The sequence below is a fragment of the Microtus oregoni genome, unplaced genomic scaffold (genome assembly GCF_018167655.1).
Source record: "Microtus oregoni isolate MIOR12 unplaced genomic scaffold, Mior012 000074F_ref0000038, whole genome shotgun sequence".
NCBI classification, from domain to species: domain Eukaryota; kingdom Metazoa; phylum Chordata; class Mammalia; order Rodentia; family Cricetidae; genus Microtus; species Microtus oregoni.
The window spans coordinates 4,174,228-4,201,996 of NW_024544004.1; the positions used below are offsets into that span (position 1 = coordinate 4,174,228).

At 42.8% G+C, this 27,769-nt stretch overlaps 2 protein-coding genes across 2 annotated transcripts in view; one reads left to right on the top strand and one right to left on the bottom strand.

Annotated features, from left to right (window-relative positions):
* Positions 1 to 10,366: 10,366 nt before the first annotated feature.
* LOC121441332 (mortality factor 4-like protein 2) lies at positions 10,367 to 11,543 on the bottom strand. The gene has a single exon (XM_041642462.1). It carries the CDS (start codon positions 11,267 to 11,269, stop codon positions 10,403 to 10,405), a length of 867 nt encoding a protein of 288 aa, XP_041498396.1. The 5' UTR covers positions 11,270 to 11,543; the 3' UTR covers positions 10,367 to 10,402.
* Positions 11,544 to 20,603: 9,060 nt separating this feature from the next.
* Positions 20,604 to 27,769, top strand: part of Phex (phosphate regulating endopeptidase homolog X-linked) — a 214,012-nt gene continuing 206,846 nt past the window's right edge. The window contains exons 1-2 of the mRNA XM_041642476.1: positions 20,604 to 20,938; positions 26,004 to 26,072. Of these exons, the coding sequence (XP_041498410.1) occupies positions 20,821 to 20,938; positions 26,004 to 26,072 (187 nt within the window). The 5' untranslated portion in view covers positions 20,604 to 20,820. The remainder of the gene's footprint in view (positions 20,939 to 26,003; positions 26,073 to 27,769) is intronic.

The following is a 27,769-nucleotide window of genomic DNA, read 5'->3' on the forward strand; positions in this document are numbered from 1 at the left end:
TTAGTGTTTAGCAGCCATAGCAAACCTAACATGTTTTACAGCTCACTATAACTATACAGAAAGATGGATGCTTCTATGTCCTGCTGCCCGAAAGCTATCAGACCCTTCCAGTGTTATTTTCCCTCCTACCCTCTGAAAGATCAGGGATGGTGTTCTGGGGTGAATTGTGTTCTTCCTTAAAGATGTTGGAGTCCCACCTTGCCCACAGTGCCTACAGATGCAGCGTTGTTTAGAACTAGTATCACGGTAGGTGATGAGATGAAAATGTTCGGGTGGACTTTTTACCGATTTGGCTGACGGTCTATTGGAAAAGGGGTGTTTGCGCACTGTGAAGATAAGAGGAGAATGCTCTTTGGCAAGGCGAGGAATGCCTGAAGAAACACATCAAACTGATTTCCCCTCACAGTTTCTAGAAGAAGCAACCTTGCCGTCACTTCGATTTTAGACTTCTAACCTCCCCAACTATGAGAAAATCATTTTTCCATTGCTGAAGTGACCCAGTTTATGGTCTATTCTTAGAATATCTCTAAGAAATCAATACTAATGCCCTTTAAGATTCTTGCTGTGGTTTTTGAATGAGTGTATCCTAAGGTTTTCTGTGTTGGAGGTGTGGTCTTAAGAGTGGCACAGCTGGGAAGCGCTGTGAACCTCTGAGAGGTAGTGCCTACTTGGAGGCCCTTGTGTGATGGAGGCATGTCCCCAAAAGGGCTTGTGGGACCCTCCTAATGATCCTGTTCTCTGCTTTTTGGCTCATGAGATGAGTGATTTGCCCTGTAACACCCTCCTGCTGGGATGACTCATTCTCTCTAGAAGCCCAAAGTGGTTACTGGATCGGATCGTGGAGTAGAACCTTCAGGACCATGTGCTCCAATAAACCTTTCTCAGAAGTTAATTGGGTATTTTGTTATAATAATATGAAGGGAACTAACACATAGCCGATGGAAGATTTAATTTATCAAAGGTTTACTATTTCATAAGAAGCAAACTTGAAATTCCAGCTGCTTCTAGAAGCAAGTATTGGTTTCCTTCTCAGCCCGCTATGGGGTGGACTGGGGTTAAGCTAGGGTGGGCCTGACGGACTGCTGTTCTAAGCTGTGTAGTGGAGCTAGGTCTGCTCCACGTGTCTCTCATTTCCCGTAGAGCAGTGGCTGCCTGAGACATCTGCTGACAGGCAGATGGGCAAGAGGTCAAGCACACGGGAGAAGCTAAGCTCCGTCCTTTATGTGTGCCATGTATGCTAATGTCCCACTGGCCTATTGCTTGGACAAACCCAAGGTCAAGGAACAGAATTCTCTGCCAATCATGAAGTCAGAGCAGGGAGATGCATGGTAGCGGAGGGAAGAGTTGGGAAGCTGAATTGAACTCAGCCACGTTTTACGTGAGAATTGTATCTGAAATCCAAGGACTACTTAATGTCCTCAATTCAAAACTAATGACGTTGAAGGGAATAAAGAAAAATTATCTTTCAGGGATACCGGTACTCTAACTTGTCTTTGACAAATGGAGGTAAGACAGCATTTTGTATCCCTTCATCTGTTTGTGGGCACCTTGGCTGCTTTCATAGCCTGGCTGTTGTGAGCATTGCCTCAGTAAGTATGAACGAAACATGAATGTGAATGTGCAGGTGCCTTTGGAGTATGCTGACTTAGAGTCCTTTCGGGATATTGCACAAAGTGGTAGGTAGAACTGGATTTATATAATACTTTCAGGTTTTTTTTTCTTTTTTTGGATTTTCGAGACAGGGTTTCTCCGTAGCTTTTGGTTCCTGTCCTGGAACTAGCTCTTGTAGACCAGGCTGGCCTCGAACTCACAGAGATCCGCCTGCCTCTGCCTACCGAGTGCTGGGATTAAAGGGATGCGCCACCACCGCCCGGCTTTCAGGTTTTTTTTTAACCTTTCATACCAATTTCCATATTGGCTGCATCAGTTTGCATTTCTCTCTGTTTTCAGTTTGTTCCCATCAACAGTGTTCTTCCTCTGTGGATGCACACACAGGGGACTAAGGTGCAGCTCGGCAGGGCCAGGAATCGAGCCAATGGTCTGGGCCAAGACCCTTTGCTTAAAACTACTTTTACACCCTAAACCCCTTGGAAGGAGTCTTGGAAGGAGTAGCTGGCATGACAGCAAGTATAGGTATGAGGTGCTTTTGTTTGGGGGTTTTGTTTGCCGTTCACTGTGATGTTTTTAATTCATGAATATAATGTGATTTCATTCTCTTCACTCCCCCATTGCCCTCTCTTGACTTCCCCTTCCACTGGTGAGTGTTGGGAGGGGGGACATGGGATTCCTGGTCCTGCCGAGCTGCACCTTAGTCCCCTGTGTGTGCATCCACAGAGGAAGAAAACTGGCGGCACTTCTGTCAGTTTTCCAGCCCAGTGACAGAACCCATGCTTCGATTGGTGCTTGGCACGGAGCAAGTGCTCAGAGATTATTTTCTGTTATCATTAGCAAGTATCAGATTTTAAAACTTGCTTACACAGAGGCAGGACTTGTACCAGGGCACAGCTACAATGACTGCCTCCTCTATTCTGTCATTTAGCAGAAACCAAGCAGTAGAGCCCGCAGAATACTGCTGGCGGTGTCCAAAGATGTCGCAATCGCTGCCACTGCCATTCTTCCGACATGCTCAGGATTTTCACTTCAGTTTCTTCCATCCCCGAGTTAATTGGCTGTTAAAAGATAATTAAATGAGAGCAGTAAAGATGTTAGACACTCTTGACTATCCTAGAAGGGCTCCTTTAAGGGAGAGTTGGGCAATCTTCCATTTGTATGCTACAATTGGTTAAGGTTAGTTATACATAGTGAGAACTGTATGAGCTCTCGGGTAGTCAAGCCTGTGCCCTGTTGAGCTTCACAATCTCGAGCTGATAGGCATACAGTTAGTATTCTATAACAAGGAAACGGAAAAAAAATAAACGATCGAAGAGATAATATGAAATAGAAACCATCCAAAAGGTGACAGGTTTGGAGATTTGCCTATGGGCGACTCAGGAGCATGCGAAGACTTAGAAGGCAGTTCAAGCTAGCAGTAAGAATAATGAGCAATTTAAGTTCCAGTTGGGCACTGGCATCAAGAAGGAACGGAACCACCAAATGGATGGATGGCGCTCTCTTTGCTGAACAAGGGCATTTCATCAAGCCTAAATGCAAAGAAAGGCATTTGAACTCAGGTGATGAATGCAGACATCTTCATGGGAGAATGCGTTTGCCACCCCGCTACTGGAAAAATAGCAGTGAAGAGGTGCTGTGCAGAACTATCCTCCGAGGCAAGCAATTGCCATCTTTGGGAGTTGAACTGTGCCCACTTGGAAAGGGTCATCCCAGTTACGTTTGTTGATTGTTGATTGTTACCTCCCTCCCCATAGAGAAGAAGGGAGGATAATGAGACCCTTACTGGAGGATCCGGTGGCTCCCCGCCCCCTGCTTTATGCAGTGCTGCCCTAACTATATCTGACATCAGGGAGGGACTGGCGTATTTAGGCTGGCGAATACTAGGGGAGGAGAGCTCAGCTGTGTGGTTATAGACAAGCCACCATCCCTGCTGGGTGGAGAATTGCCAGTGTGGCCGGCCTTTTGCTTGGGGAGGCACCAACGTGCTGTAAGGAAACTCAATAAATTCACTGGTTCCCCAGAGTGAACTTGGATGGAATTGGACCTGGATTTGTCATTAGGAGTAAGGATAGACATTTATATTCCCGCTCCCATCTTCCACACCCAGGAAGGAATTTTAACAACCAGAAGCTAGGGAATGGTCACATTACCAGGGATTTGTTATGCACTAAAGAGTATTCTACCAGACCTGTAACTCCAGCTCCAGGGGATCCAACATCCTCTTCCGGCCTCCCTATAGGCAGCTGCACTTATATGTCCATAACCCACAGACCACATGCATACATATAATTAAAAAATAAAAACAAATCTTAAAAAAAATCCTACCAGTTATCTCATGAGAAGGGCCAATAAGCATCAGAAATGATCACAGCACTTGGCAAAAATCACCAGAGGCGACCTACAATTGTGTCCTTTTATCTCCCTGGCCTAGAACTCAAAGCTCCCTCTGCCTCAGCTAAGTCACAGGTCATCATTCGGCCTTGGCTTTATTTTCTATTGATATGTTTTTCTTGAGATCTTTGGGATTATATTAAGTGTGTTTGTATCTGTGTGAGTGTGTATGGGTGTCCGTTCACGTGTGTAGAGTCACAGGCTATAACAGGTGTCCTTCTTGATCTCTCCCCCACGAATTTTTGAGTCTTAGTGATTAGTCACTGAATAGGCTTGACTAACAGGGTAGGAAGTCCCAGGGACCCTCCTTTCTCTACCTTTCCAGTACTGGGAGTTCTTCCATGCCAGCTTTTTATGTGGGTTCTGAGCATCCAAACTTAGGTCTTCTTGCTTGCTCAGTGTGAGGGGCGTTGGATTTGACCCAAAACACACCCAGACACCAAATTCTCGAGCAAATGAGGTTTTATTATCCCCCGAAGGGACAAACAGGGACAACAGGGTGGGGGAGTGCCTCTGGATCATCACGTGTCTCTCTAGAATTGGTTCTTCAGGAGAAAAGGTGCTAGGGTGAGTTGGTAAGACCTGATTGGAAGTGTTAGTCTGTGTAGCCAAATAATGGATTTTGACTGGTGTACCTTGGAATTTTAGTCAGGCACAAGGGAGTGGCCAAATAAGGGAAAAGACCTTGGGGACTAACTTTAGGACTGCAGTCTAATGGTTTGGCAAGGGGAAGTGAAGGGGGAGGGGGTGGCAAGATCTGCTGGTGTCCCCCCCCCCCCCCCCCCCCCCGTTCGCAACGCTTGCGCCTGTTAGCAGCAAGCCCTTCACTTTGTTGACTGAGCCATCTCCCTAGCCCCAAATACTCCTTGTTTACAGTTTGGCATGCCTTCTTTCAGTCTGTAGTTGTCTTCATTTTTTACCATATTTTTGGATGCAACGTTTTAAAAAATTTTGATGTAGTCAAACTTGTCACTCTGTTTCTTGTGGTTTGTGTCTATTGTGTCCTATTTTAGAAACCGTTCCCTGGATTGATTTTCCATATGTATTTTTTCAGTGTCTTAAGTTTCTGCATTTGATAATTGGGGCTTTTGCTTACCCGCTCGTTCTTTCTCTCTTTTTATTGTTGCTTTGAGCTGTAAAAACATTCTTTTTCTATCGAGCGTACCACTCATTACAAAAATGTTTGATTAAGTTATCTTTCCATGATTGAGGTGCATTTGTTTGTATTTGTGGCTGGGAATATAGGCCCATGCTTGCCCAGCATGCCCAACAATCTGGCTTTCATTCCCAGCTCTGCAAACAAAAGAAAACAACTCTCCAAACCAAAACCACTCATTTTTTTTATGGACATGTATTTGGGTCCAGCAGTTGCTTTGAACTTCAGGAAAGTGACAGTTGATGAGTTTGCACTAAAAAATACTTTTTTTTTTTTGGTTTTTCGAGACAGAGTTTCTCTGTGGCTTTGGAGCCTGTCCTGGAACTAGCTCTGTAGACCAGGCTGGTCTTGAACTCACAGGGATCTGCCTGCCTCTGCCTCCCGAGTGCTGGGTAAAAAATACTTTTAAAATATATAGGAGTGGGCTTCTACATTAACAAAATGTTACTGGATAATATTTTATCTTTTTTTATATATTTTTTGAGACAGGTTTTCACTGTGTAGTGTAGCCCTGGCTGTCTTGAATCTCACTCTGTAGACCAGGCTGGCCTCAAACTCAGAGACATCTGACTGCCTCTACTTCCTGAGTGTGGGATTAAAGGCATGTGCCACCACTGCCCAGCTAATATTTTATCTTAAAATGTCTTCAAAAAGGAAAAAGATGGTGACCATTGCATAGCTGGAATGATTTCCTTCTTTCCTTTCTTCCTTCCTTCCTTCCTGCCTGCCTTCTTTCCTGCCTTCCTTTCACCCCTCCCTTCCTCCCTCCCTCCCTTTCTCCCTCCCTCCCTTTCTCCCTCCATCTTTCCATTCCTTCTTTGAGACAAGAGCTCACATAGCGGGGCTGGAGAGATGGCTCAGTGGTTAAGAGCACTGACTGCTCTTCCGGAGGACCTGGGTTCAATTCCCAGCACCCACATGGCAGCTCACAACTGTCTATCACTCCAGTTCCAGGGGATCTGACACCCTCACACCAATGCACATAAAATGAATCTAAATAAATTATTTTTAAAAAAAGATCTCACACAGCCTAGGCTGACTTTAGAGTTATTATGCAGCCAAGACTGGCCTTGAATTCCTGATCATTCTCTATTTCCCAAGTGCTGGGATTGCAAGTGGCCACCACTGCATGCCACTCGGAAAGATTTCTCAAACTGAGCTAAACTACAAAGTTTCTTCATAATCATTAGCTTTGAATATGAAGTCACTACTAAATTATGTGGACTCAGGCTAAATGCTTACATTGAAGTAAATTAGTGAAGACGCTGTGAATGACACTATTATGTTTTAGGGATTGTTGATGTTTTTTTTCTTGAACTAGATATTTTTCTCTGCTTCCTTTCCTCCCCTTCCCCATCTACCCTCTCCCATGATCCCCACGCTCCCAATTTACTCAGGGATCTTGTCTTTTTCTACTTCCCATGTAGATCCAAGTATGTTTAGGGTCCTCTTTGTTGTCTAGGTTCTCTGGGATTGTGAATTGTAGGGTGCTTTTTCTTTGCTTTATGTCTAAAAGCCACTTATGAGTGAATACATATGATATTTGTCTTTCTGGGTCAGGGTTACACACTCAATATGATCCATCCATTTGCCCACAAATTTCAAGATATCGTTATTTTTTTCTGCTGTGTAGTACTCCATTGTGTAAATGTACCACATTTTCCTTATCCATTCTTCAGCAAGGGGCATTTAGGTTGTTTCCAGGTTCTGGCTATGACAAACAATGGTGCTATGAACATAGTTGAGTACATGTCCTTGTGGTATGATTGAGCATCCTTTGGCTATATACTCAAAAGTGGTATTACTGGATCTTGAGGAAGCTTGTTTCCTAATTTTCTGAGAAATCATCATACTGATTTCCAAAGCAGCTGTACCAGTGTTCACTCCCACCAGCATTGGAGGAGTGTCCAGCATAAGCTGTCATCAGAGTTTTTGATCTTGGCTGTGAACGACACATTTTATCAAATGTTACAGTTACATCTGAGGTTCTTAGATTTGTGGACTGAATACTTAAGCATATGAAATCCACTCCCCAAAAGAAGTGTACCCTAGAAACAGGTAAATATAGATACATGAATGCTGTGGTTTGGATGGTGTTTTTTTTTTCTCTAAGGGCTTGTTCTTGGACGTGTAGAGTTGGGGTATCCTTTAAGAGGCAGGCTTACTGGGATGTTATGAGGTTATTAATTATGCTGCCTCTGAAAGACACTAATATGTTCGTCTTTTGGAATGAATTGGTTCTGAAGACAAGGGGTTGCTATAAAAGAGTGAGCCTTCATTTCTTGCCTTCCTGGCTTACCATCTAATCTCTCCCATTGCATACATGATGCCATTTGCCACGCTGTGCCATAGCCAGAAGGCCCTCAACGGGACTGAGCAAAAGTCAGCACCATATTCTTGAGCCTGTCTAAAGCTAGTTTGTCATAGCCGTTCAAAAAGACTGATAAAATATGTTAATCCAGGTCCCATGAGCTGTATTAAAAAGTTATGCTTCATATACATGCCATACACATAGCTTGAAGGAACTTTTGTACAAGATTTTTAGCCCATCTGCATCCCGACTATGCCCTTTCAACCTTGGAATTTTCCATTTTGTTTGATGTTGCTCACAATTTTATGTTTTGCAGCATTCCAGATTTCAGCTTTTTGGATTCAGAATGTATAATTTATCTTACATAGTTTATGGAGACCATTCTGAAGTGACCATTCATTTATACAGTAATATTCTGATTCTTTCTGTATGTCTACTAAGGGGGCAAAGAAGACTTAAAGTCAACAAATTTTCACCATTTGCCCATCTATCAGGGAGACTGCTTTCACCGACATGAAAATCAGGGCTGCTGTTTGTTTCATGGTCCTGCAAGGTATACACGTGGGGATCTAAAGCAGTATGAGTGCAAAACAAAACAAAGATGCTTCAATTGGGACAAAGGACATAGAGAGAGCAGTGACTGTTTTTTTTTTTAAATGTTCAGATGGAAACGCTGGTGGTTAGGTGGAAGATACGGTCAAAGTACATAGCTGTATGTTTTCCAGGTTTCTATTTTCTTCTTTTTCGATCATTTCAGATAGAAATGTTTAAGGGAAACAGTAGGGAAGGGCTGCCAGGAACATAGCAATTTGGCTTACCGAGATCATTATATTTAGTACTTTAATGTCTAGCTTTTGAGGTGGGGGTGCGGGGTATTGTATTTAAGAAAAAGTAAACAGTTGTTCTTAATTATAGTATGCCATGGGACTTAGTGTGTTGGCTTCAAACACAAATACTACAGCTTTCTCACCAACATCGGCGATTAGATAGGATCAATCATCTGAGTGGTCATGGCTGGGAATTATGGCCATTAAGTAATGCTAAGCTTTGGAAACAACAGTAAACTTCAGATGGAATCTGTGGCCTCGAATCCGAGCAAAGCCGCTTATTGTGTGATTGTACTATTTCTCACCTCCTTCCAAAGACAAATGCTATTCTCTGTCTTGCCTAAAGTACTACATTTCTGAGATTCATACAGCACCTGGTGTACTCTCTATATGAGTACCATAATAAAATATTCCTAGAATTTCATATTTGAGAAACATTGTTGACTTAAAGAAACAAGCTTGCATAAATGACTTGAAGAACTCATAACCGAAGTCTCTTCCTTTCTTCTTCAGCTCTCAGGGTCCTTGATAGTTCTTTTCTGGCACCTGAGATCTATACTTCTCTGCTGGAAAATCATCTTGTAGCTTCAATCTCTTTTGGTATGTTGGGTGGGAGCTATGATCTAGTCCTGAGCTTCAGCAGGGCTCCATGGTGGCTATCCTTGAGCTATGTCCCTTGCCATGGAGCAAAGGGTCTTTATGGCTAATGTGGAACACATATGTCCCCTTCTAAAACACAAAACTGTATGTACAAATGTATCTACAGGACTTAAAATGTCATATCCGCCAACTGGTACTTTTAGTGGCCAATAAGTTCTCTTTCCCAGTTTATCATTGTAGTGCGCATTGTCTAGGCTGCTGGGTAAGTGTGGCTAGAGAAAGGGTAGGCTGCTAGCCAGTGTCAGCTCACTAACTTTTTTTCTCCCCAGAACTCCATGGAATTTGAGAATTCTGAATTGAGATCTGGCAGGTGGCCGTGAGATAAATGTGTAGTGAAGGAGGATGTATGTTATTTTATAGCCAGCAGCATGATTTACAGCCTCAAATGGCAGGGGACTGAATTACTATTTGGGTTTTGTTTGTTTCTTCTGTATCATACCTAGAATGTAGGGATTGGATTAAGGAGCTATATTATAGTGCTCTTTTAAAATTATATGAACAGTATTGAATTTGATTTCCTATATTGCCAACATATATGGCTAGTGAAGACTTGTGTAGCTATACTTAGAAGAATAATGGCAACTAGTACCTGGTGGTAAGCCAGCTCATTTAGACCCGAAAACTTTCTTATGTACTACAAAATGGAAAATGAACGATTAAAATGTAGAAATATTAGTTCCCGTTACTTGTTTTAGATAATTCCTTACTTTATAGATACCCATCCATTCTTTTTGTTCTTTTTTTTGGCCAAGTATTGTATTAGAAGAAAGTTGCAGAGAAGAGGGGTATCTTTTTTTTTTGCTTTGAAATTTAGAAACAAGTTTATTTAAGATCTGAAATACAATTCCTAAAATATCAACTTTTCAGAAAACTGTGGCTACACACTAATGCATTGCCTCTATCATGTTAGAACGTGCATTAGACTCAAACACAAAAGCCAGAAAACAAATCACCATCCTTCCACAATTTGAGCAAAGAGAGAATGAATGCCTAAGGAACAACAAAGATGGATTGCAGAGGATGGGCTGTTTACATCAAGCACAAAAAAAAGAAGCACAAATGCATGGGTTTGCGGGTATATACATTAAGTTGAACCTTTGGCACTAGGAACCAGGGCATCTTATCACGTAGCATTAACACATATTAGAAAACTGTGTAGTGTCAAAGGGATAGGACCACCAGCATTCAAGCAATGTTGTCAACTAGGCAATAAAATGTTCTACTGAATTTCTTCTTTGTCTAATTACTGCATACACTGGTAGCAACTCTGAAATGAGGAAAGGAGCCGAGCACTCCTTTTATTTTCTGTTTACAACAGAACAGCAAACAAACTGAAACATAAGCCCTGTTTTACACTGACAGTTTTAAGGAACATCAATTATACAATGAAAGGACTAAACAGAAGTGTTTACAGATACCAGACAATAGTGAGCGGTCAGCAGACCTTCACAGGGCTTTGCGATGATACTCAGCAGAAGCCACTTTGTAATCACTGGCAGTAAAGAGAGAGGCAGAATTCTTTGCCAGATACTTAAGGAAATCATGCAAATAGCCCAACAGTAATGCAAGGCTTTTCTCATCAAGGGGCGTATAAGCCAACATTGCCCCAATTCTCACAAATAATCTCAGTAGGTGTGGTGCCCCATAGATCTGCGACATTGGCGCATCGGGGTGAGCCAGAAGGATCTCAGCATACTGAGGCCTCTCAAACTTGTAGAGCAGCTGAGTGCCCAGCATCACATTGAAGTACTCCTTTATCCCTCCCACCACCTCATTCACTGCATATTCCTTATTATCAACATTTCCCTGCGATCTCTTACAATTGGCATACTCCTCAAGAATGGCATCCACATTCTTTTTAGCAGGGAGCTGGAACAACTGCTTCTGCCGAGTAACCAAGTCCCAGTCCTCCACCAGCCATGGTTTTAATTCTTCAGGAATCTTCACTTTCACCTCCATTCTATTCTTAAATGCCTCCTCACTCTCCACAGTGGGGTCAGCCCGTGCCCTCTTCTTACGTGGGGGCTGGGGCATTTCACTGGTGCTGCCGCCATCGCCGTTACCAGGAGCTTTCTGCTTGTTCTTGCGTGTCTTCCGCACAGAACCAGAAGGGGGGTTCTCAGCAGAGCGACCGCCCCATCTCCCTGGGAGGGCTGGTTCAAGATTCTTTGGCTGGGAACCAGCTGACTTCTTTCCGGAGGCAGCTCCCCTCATCTTGCTTCTCTGCATGTTGCCTCGAGTTGGCTTCTTAAAGTTGTCTTCTTCAGCAGATTGTTGTCCACGAGTTTGAGAAGTCTGCTTTCTGGAACTCATTCAACCCTGTTTTTATTCCAACCAACAATCTTCCTTCTTTCCCTTCCAAGGACTCCTAGTAATTTCCCAGATGGAATCTTAGAGATCTCCTAGGATGGTCTGGAAGGATGAAGTGAGAATACAACCCTGTATTCTGCAAACAGGAATGGTTCTGCAACCAGGGTCAGATCTCCTGATCCTTATTGTGTAGCAAACTTAGCTTTTCTGATGATGACCTGAAGCGAGAATCCAGTTCTTTCCAGCAGCCGACGTGTGTTCACCGCTGCTGCTCCAACCGCCATAGTCGAAGAGGGGTATCTTAAACAAGACGAGAGTTGGTACATCAGAGAGCATTTGTTGGGAAGTATTCTGAAGGCAAGTTATTATGGTGAGCCATGAAGCATATGAGCAACAGCGATCGGTGACCACCACCTTGAAAAAGGCATGTGATTTCTTGTCCTTGATGGTGGCAGCTGCTCTAGGTTAAAAAAAAAAAAGTAAAGTCTGTTATCACTTCTTTTTTTTCTCTTGGCTACAAAATTGACATGGTGAACTTTGCCTTTTCAGGCTGATTTCTGTAATCTCCTTGGATTTTTGGTACATTCATCCTACAGAGTTACATACCTTCCCTGTCAGATCCCAGGACTGTCAAGATGTCCAAATGATTGGTCCAACTCTCAAGCGGCTTGTAGAGCAGGAAGCCGACAGGTATTCACATCTAGTTGTCCTTACTACCAGCTGGGAGTGGAGGGTGACCAGTGTCTGCAATCAAGAGTCAGCTTTTCTGGCTCTGTAACAGATGAGGTGACATTAAAAAAAATAACTGACCAGGTATGGTGCTTCATATATAATCCCAACACTCACAATACAGAGGCAGGAGGATTCCAGCAAATCTGAGGCCACTTTGGCCACTATGTTTGAGGCCAGTATGAGCTTTGAATTGAGATTCTTTCTTAAAAACAAGCAGACAAACAAAGCAAAAACCAACCAAATATTCTGTACCAAATTTGTGGTCACAAAACATCCCTTTTCCTTCATTCCTTTCCCGCCATCATTTCTTCTTCATTCCTTCTTCCCTTTCTCATTTCCTTATCAAGGTCTGCACTGAATAGTCATTTAATTTTTTAAAATTCTGTTTATTTTTTCTGTGTGTACACACAAATGCATGTCTCTGTATGTGTGGGTCCAAAGACAATTTATTGGAGTTGGTTTGCTCCTTCTGCCATGTGGGCCCCAGGGATTGAACTCAGGACATCAGACTTGGTTACTTGACCTTGCTCTCCCTGTATGGAATACTTCTCATATGCAAAGATAGTTCTGAATAAAAATAAAAAACAAAGTTTGGGAAATATTTAAAGTATGTCTGCGAGTGATAAGATATAAAACATTAAGCAATTATAATATCAAGCACTTTCTCAAGCACTATGTTTAGTCCTTCCCTATCGAGTAGAAATTATTAATGTCTACCTCTGTCAAGATTGGGACTGTGAGTGACTGGGTGATTCCACTGAGGTCACACAGCAGTAACAGTGATAAAAATCAACCAGTTTGCACTCAGATACCAAGTCCTTCGCTACATCATCATTGCTACTCTGCCTGACGGTGTAGCAACATGCACCAGCGTGGAATGGAACAGGAAGGAATTTCAAGAAAAGGCAACGATAGTCATCAGTGTTGGGTTACAAATAATGAAACCACTCTAAGTATTTCAAACAATATGTTTAATGGGGGGAATTGGTTACAGGAGGTGACGGGAGAGCCAAGGATGATGTGGTTACCTAGAGGGTAAAGACCTTTAATATTGTTGCTGCTGTTAAGGCTGAGATGGCACAATGAGGGAGGGGATGTGACCCAAAGTCTACAGCACTTGTCTCTAATGCCACTGCTGCAGAGTTGAGCTCCAGATACCGTAGTCACATTTGTCGCCGCTGCTGTTGTAGGTGTTCCTACTTACTGTCTAGATCCTTGGATAAAACCAGGAACAGAAAACAACAACGAAACCTGGCTTCTGTATTCTTCCTGTTTCCTAGTCTCCCATCAAAGACTCCCATTGATAGACTCTGCTAGAAATTTAGTTGGCAGGGGTACCTGGAAAATGTAGTTTTCGTAGGCTTTGATCTGGAAACCATCCACTGAGTATATTTAGAGACAGCTGCATGCCTAAGTTTAGCATGACTGTGGTATGTTACTTTTCTATTGCTGTGCTAAGACCTCCTGACCGAGGCAACTTATAGACAAAAGAGTTTATTTGGGCCTTAGGTTTCAGAGGATGAGAATTAGTGACTATCATGGCCTGGAGCAAGGCAGCAGGCAGGCAGGCGTGGTGCTGGAGCAGTAGCCGGAGGGCTTACACCTTGGTCCATAAGCTCTTAACCACTGAGTCATCTCTCCAGCCCATTTGAACACATGGAGGTATTTAGAGTGGCTGGTGTGTAGGATACAAATTGAGTCTTCCAGAAGGGAGCTCAGAGTACTGTATGTGTGAGCCAGCTACTGAAGGCTTTCACCCACCCTTTTGAAGTTTGACTCGGGACTTGAGCTCGTTTGGATCCTACCAGTTTGGCTGCAGCTTATGTTAAACATTGAGCTCTGGCTCCTAAAGCCTGATCCATGCCAGTCATTCTGTGACTCTCCAGATCCAGCAACTGACAAGCGATGCAGGTCCGGTGGGGGCCACTGCAGTCCTTTGGTATGTTCATTGGATTTCCAAAATGTCACAAAAACCATCTCAGAAAATAAACTTGAAAAGAGAAAATGGTTTATTTTGGTTCCCAGTTTCAGGACTTTAAGCCTATGGTGAGGCAGTGGTGGATGATGAAACTATCTCGTGCCTAGGAAGCCAAGAAGAGGGTGAGAAAATGGTTGGAATCCCAAATCATCTTCAAGGAACTTCCCCCACTCCAAGGGTTGGAAAAACCCCCACTAGCATGTACCTCTTAAAGGTTCTGCATCTCCACAAAGTGTCATGGCCTCGGAGCTAAGTCTTTTAACTTTGGTACTTTGGGGGACACTTGCCCAAAACCTAGAACCTGGTCAGTGACATGCACTCTGGCTGTTAAACATTTTGAGCGTCATCATTGGTTTCACTACTCCAGATCTGTGTTTAGTTTTGTGGGTTCTTCAGCCCATTTTATTGCACTGTAAAGAGATTAGTGGCTGTTCTAAGCCAGTGGCTCCCAAAAATGTGGTCTCTAGACCAGCAGCGGCTTCTGGAAAGTGGTTAGAAATACACACTTCAGCCCATCCTCTGCTTCATCAGAAACCTCGAGGCTATATCCTGGTGGTGTGTGTTTTAACCAGTCCTCTCCAATTTGTCATCCATTCCTTGGGGCTTCTTGTTTTCCTGATTAGCTCTTATTAGTCAAAGGCAAAGGATGAAAAACAAAAATCCTTCCATCTTCTTTAGGTTAGTGGTGTAAGTGAGGGCACAGGGTGGGCTTGCTCAGTCTGAGGATGCTAATTGGCTGAAAAGCTACTACATTTTTTTTAAAAGTACTATGTAGAGGGATGCATTGGAAATGGAATGTGTTGGGCTCTGCATCCATCATATTTTTTTTAAAAGTTTCTGTATCTTATGATTCTCGACATGTTGGGATGGTTCAGAGCCCTAGAAGGGCTACCGCTTCCACAGTCAGCTGATTTCCAGAGAGATTAAAAGACTTGTCCGGTACTTTGATCGATAAACCAATGAATCCTACACTCATATCCCCGTCTTCTTGTGTGAAGACACCACAGTTGGGCACACTGCTTTGCTGTCCCCAGTCACCTGAGGGCTGGGTCCCAGTGCACTTCAGACTGTTCCTGCTGACTGAAGCCTCCTGAAATTATTCAAACCTCCCACTCTGAAGCCTGTCCGGCTGCTGACCTTACCTACCTGATGCTTAACGGTTTCTCCTCCCCTCTTCTGTGTACCAGCTAGCTAGCCTGGTCCAGTCCCATGTATCTCTGGAGCATTTTTGTGCCCGCCCCCCCCAACGGAATCTATTAAACTTCTTTCAAAGGCTGCCTCTGTGTCTGTTATCTTACCATACTCTAGTAGGAAAAACCCCAAGTGCATGTAAGACAGAGTTGAGTCTCCATTTCACTCTGCGATTTACTCATCATGTGGCCTTCATTTCCTCAGCCAGCTTCAAGACCTAGAGAATACAGCAGAACAGAAATATTGAATATGAATAGAATATTCATAAAGTGAATGAGACCTGAAAGACATAGTTGTATGGCCAAGTAGAACACATGTGATAGGAATGAGGAAGGGTAGCACTCGGGGTGGAAAGGTTTAAGCAGGGGTGGTGTTAGGGAGATGGGAGAGAAGAGGGGTAGGAAGGACACCATAACCAAAATGAAAGATGCAGGAAGAGTCATAAGGATACCTAATACTTCATAAGCTGGTTAAAATGTACAAAGAAAAATCAAGGGATAAAAATGCTCCCTTGGCTCAAATATGACCAAGTGCATCACACAGATAAGTGGCGGTTCAGATTTATCAGTCCTTCCTAATGTTCAATTAGCAGCAGTAACACAGTAGGAGCCATTTCCTGTACTGCTCTGTGTGCTCTCCAACTGAGAACCTTCCCCCCTCCACATTAATAAGTGGTGGCCGCGGTCCCTGGTAAGGGACTAAAGTCTGATAATTAGTCTTGTAAACAAGAGAATTAAAGGGAGCATAGTTTATCCCTTCTCCTCAGCTCGAGTGGCATTTTGACACGCTGTGCCTACCTTTGCTAATTACCTGATAAGCGAACTTATCAGCCTATAGGGGAGAGAACAAGAATTTGGAATTTGAAACCGTGTTGGCCTTCAGACAAATGTGGTTCTGTGACCTTCAGCAAATCACTTAATAGTTCCAAACTTCAATTTCTTTATCTGTAAGAAGGAGATAAGAATATCTATCTTGGAAAGATGCTCCAAGAGAGCGGTGTGAAGTAAGGACTGCATCTCATTAGAGGGGGGCCTGGAATCTGAACCTGGCCGGTCTGAAGCTCCTAGCCAACAAACAACCAGGTCTCTAGATGCCGCTTTCACTAATTAACTCTCCTGACCAGCTTCTGTCTTTCTCCCCTACACCCTATGAATATATTGTGAATACACAATATGAAAATATTGCTCAGGATTTGAATCATTTCCTTCTTTCTCCCTGAAATTAATGGCCCACGTGAGATTTTACAGCTTGAGACCAAAACCCCTACACATACAGTCACTCCTGTTTAGCACAAAGCGGCTTCAGCCAGTAGCCCAGCCAGTTTGGCTACTGGGCTCAGCTCCCTGGATTCAGTCATCTCAGGAGAAATGCTTGTCTGTCAGTCTATCTATCTATCTATCTATCTATCTATCTATCTATCTATCCATCTATCTATCTAGACAGCCTCATGTAGCCCAGGCTGGTCTCAAACTCATTATATAGCCAATAATGAACTCGAACCCCTGATTCTCTTGTACTGGGATGGATTACATCATCATCATGCTTGGCTAAGACAGTGTCACATGTGCATCCTACAGGGCAACTGGGGGAAATGTTCAAGTCCCAACCCCAAGAAAGGCGTTGGCTCATCTAGAAGCCTTCCTTTATGCCACTTGTTCTCAACCTGTGGGCTACAGCCCCTTTGGCAAACCTCTATATTCAAAAATACCTCTAATTTATAACAGTAGCAAAATTACAGTTATGAAATGAAAATAACTATGGCTGGGGTCACCTCAACCTGAGCAGCTCTATTCAAGGGTTGCAGCGCTAGGAAGGCTGAGAACCACTGTTTTATGCTGCCAAGCTCCTAATTCTTGCAGGCCCTGCTTTTGGAAGCCTTTTAAAGAAATCTCACTCAGATTTCTGCTTGAATACTGCCGTTCTCACCAGGCCTTTGTGCTGTAGGGAGGGATTTGTGGTGAAGTTGCCAAAGGTTTCAAGTATTTTCTTGCCTGAATCCAGTTGACCGTTCTTGAATTTCTTGTTTGACCTCTTGGCCAGGCACCCGAGAAAGTCTCATGGAACTTCTTTTGATTCACTGATTGCATTTAAGGCCCAACCTGGTGTGGAATGTTTTTTATTTGAAACAATTAAGTGGTTGTATATCACACTATCAACAAATGTCCCCAGCAGAGTGACTTGCCAGTGAACTCATATTCACAGCTCCGGAGGAGTAGCCTTTTTGAACAGTTCCTTTCCCCGGGGATAATGGCTTTTCATTTCCAAACACAGGATAATAATGCTATAGTCTCAATATTGTAGTTTCAGGTAAAGATCCACTTGTCAGTTCCTCTGACACAACGTTTTCTGTTCCAAGAACATAGATTGGAACATTTCGGAGTTGCAGGTCAAGGTGTGTCTCGTGTGTCATTTGAAGCGGTAACAATTTTTGTCTGCAGTGGGTCAGAGAGTAAAACATTCTAGGTTTCACAGACAAAAATGTCTGTCACAGAAGTATAGAACTTTGCCCTTGTCGCATGAATGCAGTCATAAGTGTTCCAGCAAAACTTTATTTACAAAAACAGGAGATAGAGCCGACTAGGCTCATATGTATTTCCTTCTGCAGCCCTCTTCTTCGGCCTTTTTGTGAGTGCTCATTATTCATCTGGACCTTGAACTTATTTATTTTGGCCTAAAGTGTTTTTTTTTTTTGATCCTAATTTGTTTTTAAGTGCTTTTTATTTTCAGAGCAAGATAATCACACTTTCCCCAAAGGCTGAAACCTCATGTGGCAGGTGACACGTATTGAAGAATCACCTTATAAGGAACGATCCACCCACCCTCTCTCCTCTATCAATCCCACCCACTCGCAAATGTTCCTTTAATTTCTGTGGTGAGTAAAAGGAACCTTTATTACATTACATTAGATTCCGAAAACTATTTTTAACATCTCGAGAGTTGTGTTTTTACTTCCATCGACTTATTTTCATGAATCCATGCATTCTTTCCTACACATGTCTGAGTTTGGAATGAAAAGCATCAAGTTTTCTATTACTATCATTGAAAGGAGGTTTCGTTTTTTGGGCTTGCTTTTTTTTTCTCAGATGTTTAATGTTCAAGAATGAAGTCTGCTCTGTGAAGGATGTATGGGTAGACCTTTGGAGGCAGATGAAGGCTATGACTCCAGCTGGCAACCCACTGTCACCGTTCCAAATGGATCGGAAGCCATGAGGCTCAAGAAGATTGTGGGGAGAAAGAAAGAGGCCTGCACTTTGGGCCTCCTTGGGCCGTTCTTCTCTCCCCTGTGCACTGCGTACACCCTCAGCTGCTGATAGGCAGTGTCTCACAATGATTCCCATGTCACCCCCTTCTCAAGTCTAGTCCTGGACCACCCAAAGCTGTGTTTTTATCTTGGAGTTACGAAGGCATTTGCTGTCACATGATTTTGTTTGCTGTGAGATTAAAACAAAAAGGCACTGCCCACCGGAAGTCCCATTATCAGTGGCGTGTTTAGAAACCCCGCCCCCTTATGAGGCCGCAATAAGACTGGTTCTTTTTTTTTCTTTTTTTAATATTTATTTATTTATTATGTATACAGCATTCCTTCCATGTATGTGTGCAGGCCAGAAGAGGGCACCAGACCCCATTACAGATGGTTGTGAGCCACCATATGGTTGCTGGGAATTGAACTCAGGACCTTTGGGAGAGCAGGCAACGCTCTTAACCTCTGAGCCATCTCTCCAGCCCCAAGACTGGTTCTTGAAAGTGCTTTTTAACTAGGAATAAGGAAGCATTTTCCTTGCTTTTGTTTTTCCCCTCTTTCACTGTGTTACACCAGGAACTGTTGCTGCTAGGGCTATAACACTGAAAATCAGACACTGTCCTTGGTCTCACAAAGCTCACATTCCTAAGATGTATTATGCAACTAAGAACAAACATTCTTGGGGAAAATCCATCTGCAATGAAGTATTGTTGACAGTCAATGAGCATAGAAGGGCTCCAACATGCTAGGATGTTGTTAAATTGCTCAAAACCTGCCTGTGTTTGGGGCGCCATGTAGCAAGCAGAAAGTAAGGTTAAGATCTGTTATGGGATATATATATATATATATAGTAATTTAACTTTATTTCATGCACACTGGAGTTACAGACAGCTATGAGCTACCATGTGGGTGCTGGGAATTGAACCCAGGTCCTTTGGAGGAGCTTTCAGTGCTCTTAACTGCTGAGCCCTCTATGGGATATATTTTTAAAGCTGGGAGAATCTCAAGGTGTGGGATTAAGGACTGACCAAGCCTGGCCAGATAAGAACATGAATATACAATACAGTCATGCTGTGCCTCCTTCATTGGTATCTGCTGAATTCCGGTGTTGCTGCCAAAGTTATGTGCACAAACTGTGTTTATCTGGTTTACAGCTGTTCCTGAACCTTCCTCCTACACTTCCACCATCTTATGACCTCTGGCTGGACAGGAACAGGTGAGCAGCATTTCACTGTGCTGCGAATTCATGATCTCTGTATCATTAAGGGATAAAATTTAAATCATTTCAATAGTATTGAAATGTTCACTGCCCTTCCCCATGTAGAAAGGCAGCTTTTCATGATTTGAATTTGATCATGATCAAAGACTGTGATTAACCGATCTTTCTAGTGGAACCAAATAAGTCTGAATTCATTCTGGGGAAGCTGCTGAAAGAAACACTTTATGGAAACACAAAAAACATCGTAAACAGTGACTGCCTGGGAGGAACTAGAGAACAAAATACACGGATGCCCTGTGCTCATCAAAACACACGGGGAAAATCTTTTCCTGTATCTTTTGTGGCTGCTAATGAGTCTGATTCATATACTTACCTGTCATTTTGAACAATTCTGGCACCACAAAGAGTACTCTTCCTTTTCCTAAAAAAAAAAGAAAAAAAAGAAAAGAAAATAGAAAGCTCTAGTCCAAACCAAGAGCCTCTGTAGGTTGTCTTAATTGCTACTTTGCACTGCAGTGGACTTTGACTGATTTTTGGCACATGCTATCATACACAGAGTTCCTAAAATAAAATGCTCCAGGATATCCTAGGAACTCTTAGAAGGCTTTAAAAGGGGACTAGCACACTGAAAGAGTAGCCTTTGAGGACGACAGTTCAGACAAGGAGAATGGCTGGCATGGCAGAATTACATGACTAATTGAGATCTTGAAGTGGCTGCAGACTGTCCTTGCCACCTAACTTATCATGGTTAGGGGGAGGTTGCGAATTCCGTTTTGATAAAGACAATTGTGCGCTCCCCTCCCCAAGTGACTATACATTTAAATAGCTAAAACATCTGTGCAGCAACCTAGTAAAACATGTATACTCGGAACGCTTGAGCAGAAAGCCTGCCAAGCGACCGCTTGAGAGGGACTTTGCTGAGAGAGAGAGCACCAAGATAAAGCAACTGCTGTTTGTTTTGTCTAGTCAAGGGAGAGCCAAGGCAACCAATATTTTGGGTTTCTTTTATTTCGTTTGTGAAAGATTATTTAAGAAAGGGTGTCGAGGGGAAGTTTCCTGACAGGAATTTTTAAAGCTGTCTATTAGCAGACGAGCAGGAGAGTCTTGGATGTCAACGCCTGACAAACTCTTGAGACTAGCTACCAAACCACGAAAAGTGATTTTCTTTCTGAGTCTTTTCTCCGGCCCTTCCGATGGAAGCAGAAACGGGGAGCACCATGGAGACCGGAAAGGGCACCAGTCGAGGCGTTCGAATTGCACTGGCCCTGTTTGTTGTTGGCACCCTGGTCCTGGGCACACTGCTCTTCCTAGGTAAGTAGAACTCCAGAGGCCAGAGGAACTGGGCATCTATGGAGAAACTTTCTAATTCTTTATTCTAGAAACCCTTGTCATAATGCAGGCTGTTTGTGTATGCTAAAAAATAAAGATGCACCCTTAGTTTCAGCCAGATATGTCAGTGAAAAAGGAGGCTTTTTTAAAGCACCAAATATATAGTCCAGGAGACAAAGTGGATTAGAAAGTGGTTTGGAATGGCTGGTGGGTTCGATTGCACTGAGGGGGGAGTACATTATGTATTACATTTCCCAGATTGTTTTATGAATTCATGGTTATATACTTGCCTTTGTTTTGTGAGGGAACAGCCACACTAGAATTTCTTTTTGTTTGACTTTTGTTCATGGTCGCTTGAACAAGTTACAAAGTACAATTCACAAAAGATAAATCAGTCCTTACATGGGATTCTTCGAATCTTTGTTAATCCGGTGATTTTGATAGATGCAGAATGGTTAACGCCACCTTCCTGATAGAGTTCAAAATGAAGGTGAAAGATTTGAAAGGCAGTGAGATTCAATCACTTTCCTAACTCCTGTGAGAATGCTGTACTCAGAGAGAATGTGTAGACAAAAGCATTTTCCCAGGGAGGGGGAAAGCATGAAACCTGTTGGAAAGGGACAGGGGATGCTCGAGAGTTTAGAGTTTCCAAACCTCTGGCTATTTTTCTTCTTATGTAACTCCTAGTATTTCATTGGCTTGAAGGTCACTTAGAAACAAGCCCTATATTTAAGAGCTTCTAGGTGTATCTTGAAATGAAGCAGGCCTGGAAACATTCCTTGGCATATACAGGATGCGGGAGGCCATGTTTATTTTGGCAAGAGAAAACCAGTAATTAACTTTTAAAAGAGTTAGGCTTGTGTGGTTGAGATCCCTGCTAAAACGAGCAAACCACCTTTCCATGTTTTCTATGGCTGAAGAGTTAAGAAATTAGATCAGTATATTGCTTTCTGGTAAAGCTGGACCTTCTACTCCTGGGACTGAATTTGTGGGTCTTAAAAACTATTGTGAGGTTTCTCCAAACTTGGCTTTAGACAATCAACTTTCTGAAATTTTAAACTGGAGGAGAAATTTTATGGGCATGCCAAGGAACTACTCATGATGTGGGAAGTGATTAAGGGGCTAGGTTTACACATACTCCAAGTGGTCATCATGAAGTGTCAATATGCGATCCTTTTAGGGATGTTAATAGCGATTTGCAACTTTTTTCAATTCTGCTTTTATGATCATTGCACTTTGAGACCATAGCATTCCAGAAGATGATCATTTAGAGCAAAATTGTGTTGCTCTTGAGAAAATGAATTTTGACACAAACATTAAAGTTTTTAGGTAAAGTAAACTTTACTAAATCAAGTATCGCTACTCTGGAGGAGGCCTGGCTAAGAAAGATAACTTTTCAGTATGTCTAGTAACCTGACTCTCACCTTGAATCATCTGGAGTACATCTAATGATGATGGACAATAAACAGGACCAGCTAAGGGTGTGACCTCATTCTTCTTTTGTTGTTCCGCGTGGTCTTCTAACCGGCAACATCAGCATCACTTGAGAGTTTGAGCTCCTCTACCCCCAGATCTACTGATTCAGTCTGTATTTTCACAAGACACTAGAGGATTCATTTGCATGTGCAAGTCTGGAAAACATTGTTTCAGAGTGCATCTATCTGAGGGTCTACAGTCAGGAATGTTTATTCATTCATTCATTCACCCATTTATTTATTTGTTTGTTTGTTTACTTATTTATTTATAACACGTTCCCACTATGTGTAGTAATAAGAGCGGCGGGGCTGCGTCCCCAGCACCCCGGCTGCCTGGCTAGCTCATGCCCGAAATAACAACACACAAACTGTATTCATTTAATCACTGCTTGGCCCATTTCTATCTAGCCTCTTCTAGGCTAATTCTCTCATATTAATTTAGCCCATTTCTAATCATCTGTGTAGCGCCCCTAGGTGCGCTTACCGGGAAGATTCTAACCTATGTCCATCCTGGGTTGGAGCTTCATCACGTGCGTCTGCCTGGGAGCTGGGAGCATGGCGTCTCTCTGAGGCGTCTGCTCCCGAGAGGAGGGCTGTGGAGTCTGACCTCACTTCCTGTTCCTCCTAGTGTTCTGTTCTGTTTACTCCTCCCACCTATCTTCTAACCAATGAGGGCCAAGCAGTTTCTTTTTATTTAACCAATGACCTTCCTCCATCAACTATGTATCCCTGTCTGGCCTGGAACTTACTATGTAGATCAGGCTGTGACTATTACGACTAACTGTGATATTCCTGCCTCTGCCTCCCAAATGCTGAGATGACATGACTGTACTGCCATGCCTATCTAAGAACTTTTATATTTTTGCCAACTATTTCAGCACAATGGTTTCCCCCACATCTTTCTCCACGGTCTGCCCCCAAGAACCCAAACTCTGCATCTTGCTTGCTAAATGCCTGAAAAACCATGTTCTTCATGACAACAGTCTAGTTATGATCTTCCTTGGAAGGCGCTTCTTTGTTGACATTGCAGTATGCGCTCTGCATGTCCATGTTCAGTCATATGTCTACGATGCCTAGCATCCTGCCTCACCTCTCCTTTGGCTTTGTCATATACAGAAAGAATGGCTGCCAGTGGTCCGAGGTGGTTTCAGAGAACCTGGGGATTTAAAAATATCAAGTATAGCAATAGAGCCACACATCATTTCAAGTGTTCTCTTCTTCCTTCCTTCTCCTTCCTTCCTGAAATCTGTTTCTCAGATGCAGTGCTCTGCAAGCTTTTCCTGTCAAGACCAGATGAGAGTAAATATTTCTGGCCCCATTGCCATACATTCCTTGTTGCAGGACTCTTTTTCATCGTACCACTAAAGCATCCCTAGACAAAACAGGCACGAATGGGAGCCAGGAAGATAAGTTTTCTCGATATTGAAGCTATATGATCCTTCATTGGATCCCTCCCCCATCAAAAAAGGCCTTTCACAGAGATAGGAAGAAGTGACCTCAGTCTGGTTTGTGGGTTCTAGTCAGTACTTGGGTGATGATTCTCTCAGCTGTATGGTCTTTCTCAAGCTTTCCATTCTGTGTTTTTTTTTTTTTTATCCGTGTCGGGGGTGGAAATCAGGACATTGCGCATGTGTTGTAAGTATTCTATCACTGAGACGTGTTACTGGCTTCACTCTTACTCTCTTGATCTGTGGATATCCCCAGCGCATCTTTGGGGGGGATTCTAAGTTGAGCTGCTTGACTTTTTCAAAAAGCTTCTAAAGAGTTAAAAGTAATGCCTGATTGTTTTATAGTAAACTATTTTCTATCTCATTCATTTCCGTTTCATTTATTTAATTTTTAATTTGGGCTTGTTGATCCTTGTCTGTTTCCAGGACTTTAATCCATGTGGGCATAATGTTCTCTTTTTGAGGGATATGGTCTCTGTCTGTGTCCCAACTGATTAAAGTCAAAACCTTCCTCATATATACTGTCAGGTAAAAGAACTGACATTAGCTTGAAGTCCTTACAAGCCACACTGGCTTGAAAGTTGCAGTGAGATTCCTGGTTGTCCTTGAATCCCCGATTTTCCCCACCTCTTTCAGCAAAGTTTTGAGAAAGGATAGCTTTTTAGCCATTTTATAAGATTTAAACAAAATAAAGCTACTAACAAGAACATATTATCTAGAATAATAAAATTATTAATATTTATAGTAAAATTTGTATTTCCTTTATAAAAATACCACCTGCTCCTAAAAGAACTTTTGGTAAATATGTAAAAATTGACAAAAAGGAAGAACTCCCCATAGATCTACCATCAAGGTACATTAGAATGTCCTGTACTGATCTTTAAGCTGTTTATATATTTTTACCTATTTTTTTTTCTTGCAGGAAAACTCCCACTCCTTTCAGGTTTTAAGACTTCTTTTGAAAATAAGCCCGAGAGATTCTGTAGGCAGGTTTCTTGAATCTATAATGGAGCACAGATAAAAAAGACTGTTTGGAGAATGGGAGTGGAGAAAAGAACAAAGACAAAGCAGACTCCTCTTAGGATGTGGGTTCATAAATAATAAGACATGCCATACTGACAGGTGACCTGCAGGGCTGCATCTCGAGCAGAAGCATCAACACGCTAAGGTTTCTTGATTGCGCTTCTCAGCCCCCTTGTCCATTTCTTCATGGCCAGCTCTTCAAAGATCCCTTGTTTTTGTTCACGGAGTGCAGCAATAATGAAAGGCTCACAATTTCTCCAGCTATGGAGGAAAAAAACGTGGATTTCGAAAAGCTTTTAGATTTAAGGCTCATATTTGCCAATGTCCAGATTCTACCTGGAGTTCAAAACCAGTGGTGCATTCTTCTATGCTTTTACAAAAGCACTCATGTCCAGCCTGTGTCTGCATCCCGCATGTAGTCGAAGACAGCTATGCATGTGGCCTGACACGAAAATCTTAACTTACCTAAAGACATTATGAGATTAAAAACATGTTTTCATTTTGTGACTTGGCAGCATGATTCTTAAGCCTGAACTTTGTAGAAGACACTGCCATGTCAAAGGACTGGAAATGTCTGATAGGTTGTTGCCAGTTGGGAATATTAAACACTGGTGAAAACTGTTTCGATTGTACAGGAGTGTGTGTTTGTGTGTGTGTGTGTCCATAATGCAGCCTGCACAGTTTGTGAGAGGCTCTGGGTTCAGTCTCTGCCAACCAAATCATAAACACATACAATGGCTCTGCCTCTCCCTTAGAGTTTCTGAACCTGGAGATTTGGAGTAAGGATGTGCACTCTACCAAGCTTCCAGGTGCAGCTGTGGCCCCGGTGACCTGACTCCTCAACACAGCTCCTTCTACCCCTTCTACCCACTCCTTCCTCATAGGATAGGAGGGAGTTTAGAACAACCATGAGTCCTAGCAAGGCTGTTTACATATTCATCAAGGTGTTTCCTTGGTTTCGAGCCAACTTGATTTTTTGACTACCATGTCAATACTGAGAAGCGTGAACTGATGGCAAATGTCTTGTATATGTGCCCAGATGGGTTTTACTTGATGGTGGTCTGCTACAAGTCAATCATTTATTTTGGTCTGTTTTTGCAGTGAGTCAAGGTCTCCTAAGCTTCCAAGCTAAACAGGAGTACTGTCTGAAGCCAGAGTGCATAGAAGCCGGTAAGTCTGTTTTCCACCCTGTGTCGAGTTATAATTTTGGTACCTTGGGGAGTGGAAGAGAAAACAGGTAGTATTTTTAGTGTTCTGTTTGCTTGAGGTTGACCAAATACAAAAAGCAATTTTGAAGGTATTTCAAGTTTACTTTCAAGGTTTGGTGTGAAGTAGTGGAGATTAGGTTTCCTGTTTTCTTTGTAAAAGCCGAGCTGTACGGCATTTCAGCCCTCATGATAAGGGACTCTGGAAAGGGCTTGCAAACCAGGACATCCTCCCTTAAATCACACAGGGACCATGGGCCTCCCAGGACTCTGCTGGACAGATTCCTCTTTGTCTTAAGCAGACTTTGTGTATCCTCTGGGCCAATGAGCATGGCCCATTTGGTTCTAAACAGGGACACTGGCAGTCTATGCTTCTGGGTTAGTAAATCCTGCTTGCGTCCCCATAATTCATTTAGGGCCTAGATTTGAAGAAGCCAAATCCTTGCCTCCAGCCCCACCCCAAGTTCTTTAAGGGGGCAGGACCCTAGGACATTTTCCAAAGAGAAATTCATGGGACAATTAAACATGCAGGCTTTTCCTCTTGACAGGAGAAGAAGAGATTAATGCGTGAATTCAACAAATAGTTATTATTCATGCCAGTGACTGAGTTAGGTTTTGGTTTATATATGGTTAGGCTTATATCACAACAAATAGCTAGAGAGAGGAAAAAAATAAAACCACACACACAGACACACACACACAGACACACACACACACACACACACACACAGGTCTGGGAATGTAGCTCAATTTGTAGAATAGTTGCCTATCATTTATGAAGCTCTGAGTTCACTTCTCAGCACACAAAAATTGGACATGGTGATACATGGCTGCAACCCCAGTATTCTGGACTGAAAGACAGGAAGATCAAGAGTTCATGGCCGTCCATAGCTACTTAGTAAGTTTGAGGCCAGTGTGCATTATACGAGACCCTGTCTCAAAACAATGCTAAAACAAACCAAAATCAAAATCCATAGAAGGCACACAGTATACAAACATATGATCAGAAAATGAAAATATCCAAACAGACTCATGTGCTAATAAGTGACAGAATGGCCAGATTGAAGGTTCTGGGAGTAGGAGCTTCAAAAAGACATTGAATAATGAGAAGGGAAATGGGATGTGAAGACCGAGGCAACGGCTTTCCTTTGGGCAAAAGGTGCCATAGAGGAATGAGCTTGAAGGATGGCAGCAATTTCTGGGTGAGGAGCACCGTGCAGGCGGAAGGGTTCTGTAGGTGACCTAGGTGCCATGGGTTTGGGACTTTCTTTAGTGTTCTCTAGTGTTTCTTGAGAGTTTTGGGAGAAAACATATGAGCTCTTAATTAAGATCATGACAGCCAGCTGTGGTGGCACGTGCTCCTGGTCCTAGTACTTGGGAGGTGAAGCCAGCCAGGGTTACCTAGTGAGTTCAAGGACAGCATTGAGATGCATGGAAAGAAACTGTCTCAAAGTAGCAACAGCTGTCTTTCTGTAGATAACTTGGCTTTGGGGAGAAATGCAGAAAACACAATCAGAAAGGAGGTTGCAGTCAGTAGGCCAGGCGAGAGAGGATGTTGCTTAATTTGAGGTGGAGATTGCCAAAGATCTAGGAGCTGGGAGGCTTCCTGAAGGCATTGTGGTAGCCATGTGGTTGAGATGTATTGTGGGAAAAGGCAGGATT

Coding starts and splice junctions, on each gene's coding strand:
- LOC121441332 (XM_041642462.1), bottom strand. CDS start 11,269: ATGAGTTCCAGAAAGCAGACTTCTCAAACTCGTGGACAACAATCTGCT.